The sequence below is a fragment of the Solanum pennellii genome, chromosome 1 (assembly GCF_001406875.1).
Source record: "Solanum pennellii chromosome 1, SPENNV200".
Taxonomy (NCBI): domain Eukaryota; kingdom Viridiplantae; phylum Streptophyta; class Magnoliopsida; order Solanales; family Solanaceae; genus Solanum; species Solanum pennellii.
Window position 1 is genome coordinate 100256989 of NC_028637.1, and position 6398 is coordinate 100263386.

Here is a 6398-nt window from a genome sequence, read left to right on the forward strand (position 1 = left end):
AACCCTAGAAAGTTATTTTGAATATATTCACGTAATTGCCCATTGATTATCGTTAATTTAATTGTATCGTATTGTCTCTCGTTAGCCAATTCTTGTGTTTTATCTGAAAAGTCTAAGATAACACGATCGAGTGTAAGAGACTAAACTAATTTTCATCCATTTAGACTGATAAAAATTAGTTCATCAAATAGAAACATTTATATTAAGAATAATAGTTTACATCCTGTATTTTCACTTCTTTAGACAAAACAGAGTTTGAAGTATGTCTGGGCAACATGAACTCCTCGAACGTTCCTGAAAATATATAATGGAAATGATTTAACATTATTCACGAATCTTAGACAAATTTGTTAATCGTAAATGAATAATTCTTACTTTGTTAGAGTCATTTGTGTGATAAGCCTTCTCCATTTCCCTGCCTAATCCCATCCAAACTTCAGAACCTATCTCATTTGCCAGTGTAACATAAGCCACATTCGATTTCTCCTTAGTGTCCATTGATCCGGTTTGTTCATCGTTTAGTTGCTGAGACTTTGCAAGATCAATGGAAAAGCATTGATCACTGAATTGATAACTCGGGGTTAGTTGAGCTTCATATTGATGGATTTGATCTTGACTAACGCTGGTTTCCTCCGTTCCCTTCATGTATATCGACAGTAATTCCATCAACTCATCACATTTCTCTGTTTTTCTTTCATCAGTATGTGTAATAGCACATGAAATATGCGCATCAAATTCACAAGAGCTGCAATGGTAAAGCCACCCTTTATAACTAGGCTTTTTGCACAAGTCACATTCGAAATCATAAGGAGGACAGAATTCTAAGTCCAGTTCATGGCAATGAGATGACATTTCAATTGAAAGAGGTAATGCTAATAAACATAGCGTGTGATAATGAGTAGAACATTTGGCACACGCGTAAGAAAATCCCAAGATTTCTTTTCTACACGCGTTGCATTTTGATGAAGAAGGTGTAGTCGTTAGTAGAGTAAGACGATGGATTGGATCCACTAGATGCTGCAAGCTTTTGGGCATATTGAAGCATTCTTGATGAAGGAAAAACGAACACGTACTTTTACATTTGTAGTAGAATTTACCAGGCAATATATTGAGTTTACATCCAGAGCAAATTGCATTACTTTGCTTATTGATGTAAACAAATTGATGTCCATCACTAAAATGTTCGAATACATTATTCTCCTCTGTTTTTCCCATCATAAAAAAAGTACAAAAATCCCTATTTCTTCCACATTAAAGACTCTTTGAGCGGCAAGTGTTTTTTTTTTTATGTTGTTTGCTTTTTCTTGGAGGCAACGGAAGGTGAAATATTCAGTTACTTGTTACAAGAAAAATGCAGCTATCAAGTAGCTTTAACCTAAGTTTATATTCCTAAAATATGAATAAAACACATAAAATGCCTCTACTAAAGATGCCTTGATAACAAGAGAGTATATTTTCAATGGAACATAACCAATTGTTTTTTCTTTTTTTTTTTTGGAAGAGTTTGTACGTATGTAACCAAAACATACAGACACCAGAAAGTATATTTTAATTTATACAGTTAATGAGTTCGGAATCCATAAACTTGTCTACATAATTTAGTTTTTAACGCTAGAACTCCAAAACTTGTACCTACTGAACACTTATACTACTCAAAATATACATACTTATCATATACAAATAATAATTTTCGTTGCATCAAACACCTCTTAATTCAATTTGCATCAGCCAAGGCTGCAGCATCTTTGAATCCCCTAAAAACAGATTTGACAACATCAGGTGTAGGAAGACTTTGTTTAATAATAGGAAGTTGAATGAAATTGTTGATCCATGCATGTAAACAAGGGTATTTTGTTGAATCCATTGCTTTAAATTCACCAATTTCTTCAATATATTGGAACCAATAAGCAATCCAACCAATTATTATATCAAGGTACCCTATTTTCTCACCACCAAAAAACTTTTTCCCAATTATTTGTCCTTCAAGAAGATGTAATCCCTCTACCACTGATTCAACTCCCTCTGCTTTTGTTTCTCCAGAGGTGAAAAATGCCTTCTTAGCTGCTTCATAAAACTGCACCAATCATTTTTTAAAAAAAAATAGAAAAATCATAAACCAGAATAGAAGAGCTTGCCCCACTCATAAATAAATATCTCATAGTAGCCTTATTTCGAGGCTACATCGATAGTTATTAATTCGTTAGCACCATATTAAAACATTATTGGCATGATCCAATAATTTAACCTAACTATTTGCATCAATAATTAAGTTAGGTGGACTAATATTAAGACCGATCGCATCGTCCACAAAAAGTGAGATTAAAATGATGGAAAATAAGAATATTATCCGTTACAATAAATTAAAATACCATAATATTTTTACCTTGCCATCAACAAAACGAGCCCAAAAACGAGCAGAAGCTCTTTGAAAAGGATCCAGAGGAAATAAAGGATTAATAAGTGGCCATGTTTCTTCAATATACTCAAGAATAACAAGTGATTCAGCTAATGATTTTCCATCATGAACAATAACAGGCACTTTATTGTAAACTGGGTTAAGTTTCACAAGCAATGGACTACTTCTGCTGGAAAAATCTTGCTCAATAAATTCATAACAAATGCCTTTTAACTTAAGTGCCCATATTACTCTTTGAGTAAATATACTTTCTTTTGTGCCCAAAAGTTTCACATCTTCCATTCTTAATAACTTAATTTCTCCAACAAAATTATGATGTATGAAGTACCTTATCCCTTTATTATGAATTAACATGCACTAGCTTTATGTCACATCTTATTATGTGTTAGAAAACCACACGTTATCACTAAGGTCTACTTTATGGCGTGATGATTTACTAATTGAAAACGGTCTGATGTATCACTTAACTTTATCATTTGGATATTCATCGTTATGAAAGTGACTTATATATGCGCTTATCGTTATACAAACGGCTCATATATACCCTGCCGTTACAAAATGTCTCACATATATCCTTCATTTAATGGAAGTTAAAAAAATTAGTTTTAAACTTATATTTATTACTTTTAATTTTTTTAAAAAATTATTTAGGGTTATATATGATTCTTCTATCAAAGTTCAAGATATATTTTTATTTTTAATACATAAATTATTTTTTGACTTCTTTTATTATAATTAGTTGAGTTTCTCTTATTTTATTTTTATTTTTTCATTCCTTAGTTTAAAGAAAAAAATTTAAACTATTTTCTTTTGTCTATATTGTAATTTGATTTTTGTATTCGAAGAAAAAAATGTGGTCATCTACAATAAGTTTTACAAGAATATTAGTGAAACATAAATAAATTTGATTATCAAAATAATAATTCTAAATTACTCATTGAAACAAAAAAAAGTCAAAAAAATATGTTTGACGAGGATTAAATTTACTCATATGAAATTATATTTTTTTGGAAAAAAAAAATAAAAAGTTAGATTAATATTATTATTTTTTTATTTTCGTTAGAGAAAAAAGGTATAAGTGAGCCATTTATTTATAAGTAGAGATATATATAAGTCATTTTCATAACAAAGGATATAGTAGCTCTAAATGACAAAGTTGAAAGATATATCGGATCTTTTTTCTTTAAAAAAAAATATAAATGAAAGATTCCNGGGGGGGGGGGGGAGGAATTATATGGCTTTAGCTAACTCAACCCACTATTTATCCTTCATTAGTAGTTATTTTTAAAAAATTACATAGTAATAATTTTGAGTTCAAGAGCAAATCTGCGATTACATTTATTATTCGAGAAGATGTAATTAAAGAGATATATTGTATACATGATACGCACGAATATAATATATTCAGCTATTGAACTATTGTATAGGTGTATATACATTAATTATGTGCGCTAATATAATATATTTAACTATTATTATGTACACGAATAAAACACATCTCATTACAATTTCAACCAATTATATATGTGCATATATACTTATTATGTGCGCTAATAGAATATATTTGACTATTATCATGTACACGAATACAATATATTTTATTACAATTTCAATCAATATGTTAGTATTATGCTCTGTAACTAACTAAAATCTCACCATTTTTCACAAATTTAAGCTCAAAATACCAATATTTATCATAAATTTCCCAAATAAAATCGGAAAAACTACAGAGACATACTTTACGACTATATATATCATTATTGTCTATACTTCTGAAAAATTATTTATCTTACCACTAATTAAGAGTTTCTTATGTATCTTATACTTAGATATATACATGTATTTTGCTACCAGATACACAAAATAAGGAGAGAGACAAGTAAGATAGGAGAAGGAGGAGAGCGAGATTGGGGAAAGAGACGAGCGGCATTCGTATGTATCTTAGAAACATTTGAATCACACTAGTACATGTATATGGAGTGATTCACGTGTATCTACGATGCCATATATATGAGAGAGCGACGAGCGAGATGGAGGAGAGTGACAAGCTAAATGGAAAAACGCGAGGGATCTTAGATTTGTATCCTGATCGTGTGAATCCATTTTGGATATAATGTACATAGAACAAATTACACCTAAATTTGACTCAATATATTCGAGATACATGTATCTGGACCTATTTAAAGACACTAAAATTTGATAAGATGCATAATTTTTAGAGGTGTCAAATATGAGCTCAATTATAGGTAACTAGCTCTGAATTTTAAGAGTTAAGCTCAAAATAATTTTAATCGTGTTCAATCTCAACTCAAGCTTTAACACATTCCGAGAGAATCCTCAATTGGTCCTAATTTAATCTTCAATTTAAACTCATTTTAAGACTCTTTATCTGCATCGATGTATAATATATATCACTATATTGAATGTATAATTAATTACTATTTATTTTACATCTTTTAGTATTTATCGATCTATTTATATTTTATTTTATTTTTAATTTTTCTATCGTTGAAATTCAAGTTATGCTTATCAAACTTAAATAGTAATATATTAAAAATATTGAGATTACGCAAATCAAATTAAGTTGATAAAACACAATCCATTTTTAAGCTCATTTTAGCTCAATTTATTTGAGCTCAAAGTAAACTTGAGCAAGTTAAGACTCAAACATAATATCTATTTGAATCTATTTTAATATTTCTAATTTCAACCTAACCTACTAGAGCGCGTTTCTAATAAAATTAGGGGATAATTATATAGAATGACAAACTAATAATATAAAATAAATATAGTAGTTACCCTTTGATTTATTTGTGTTCCATAACAAACTGTTTGTCAGTCCCTCTCTCCCTTATATTCTCGCTCGCCACTCTCCCTATCTCGCTCGCTTATTCCTGTCACTCGCCTCTCTCGATTTATACAATAAAATTGTATAAATTGTGTTTCTAATTGTATAAAGTGAGAGAAAATTGTATAAACGCATGCAAATACATATATCTTCGTCCTATACACTTATAATTATACAATACAAACATTTCTCTGCCCAAGTCTCTTTTGTCTTTCTCATTTTATACAAATTCAAATTGTATGTAATTTCTTTCTTTCTCGTTTTATACAATTTGATTCAATTGTATATTACCTGCACAAGTCTATTTTTGTCTTTCTCTCTTTCTCATTTGATACAAATTCAAATTGTATATAATTTCTCCCTTCTCGTTTTATATAATTCAATCTGTCTTTCTCGCTTTCTCGTTTTATACAGGTCAGATTGTATATAATTTCTCTCTTTCTCGTTTAATACAATTCGCTTCAATTGTATATGTATAGCAAATTATACATATATAAGTTTACTATGAAGCACAATTATATATACTCTGCTATAACATACAAATATAAATTTTATGTTTGCTGCGTGAAAGTTTGCCCTAAAATTAGGCATAATGCTCAAAAGTGATTAGTTGTTTTGAGTTCCCGATGGGCCTCGGGCCCTTTGAAACGTAAAAGTCTTAAAACCTATACAGACTAGGCCTGAAATTAACTAAGTCGGAGATTCTAACTTGGTACAATGTAGTACTCTGAATTTGTAATATAACAAACGTATACTAAGAAAAAAAACTAAAGAATATAATATAAATTATAATTTTTTTAATTATTTTTTACAAAATTATAAATATAACTTTGTAATTAAGGTAATTAATTGTTACAAAATATAGAACTTCAATAAATAAAAGATAAATATGAAAAATAAATTCAAACGTTCATTTTGAACTATGACCAAAAACAAAAAAAAAAACTCAGAAATTCACTTGTTATAAAACAAGTAGGATAGTATTTAGAGGTTGTTTAATCGATGCTTCATATGGAAAAAAAAAGTTATCACTTGTCCAATTAACACTAATAGTGATGAGACAACTCAACTTATTGCTTTATGTTTTTAAATTACTCTATATGCTTAGAATCTTTCTAATAATTAACGCAAAGA

At 29.2% G+C, this 6398-nt stretch overlaps 1 protein-coding gene across 2 annotated transcripts; it reads right to left on the reverse strand.

Annotated features, from left to right (window-relative positions):
• Positions 1-222: 222 nt before the first annotated feature.
• On the reverse strand, positions 223-2778 carry LOC107032464 (glutathione transferase GST 23-like). 2 transcript variants are annotated; one of them, XM_015234068.2, is made up of 3 exons: positions 2384-2778; positions 376-2074; positions 223-294 (listed from the first exon to the last, which is right to left on the reverse strand). In XM_015234068.2, exons 2-3 carry the CDS (start codon positions 1216-1218, stop codon positions 232-234), a joined length of 906 nt encoding a protein of 301 aa, XP_015089554.1. In that variant the 5' UTR covers positions 1219-2074; positions 2384-2778; the 3' UTR covers positions 223-231. The 2 variants fall into 2 exon arrangements, with proteins under 2 accessions (XP_015089554.1, XP_015070609.1); XM_015215123.2 differs by lacking the exon at positions 223-294 and having other exon boundaries at positions 1508-2074; positions 2384-2745.
• Between the last annotated feature and the right edge of the window lie 3620 nt (positions 2779-6398).

Excerpts from the sequence above, each read along its gene's own strand:
- LOC107032464 (XM_015234068.2), bottom strand. The coding sequence starts at position 1,218 with ATGATGGGAAAAACAGAGGAGAATAATGTATTCGAACATTTTAGTGAT. Across the intron at positions 295-375 it reads ACACAAATGACTCTAACAAA|GAACGTTCGAGGAGTTCATG; the intron begins GTAAGAATTATT and ends ATATATTTTCAG.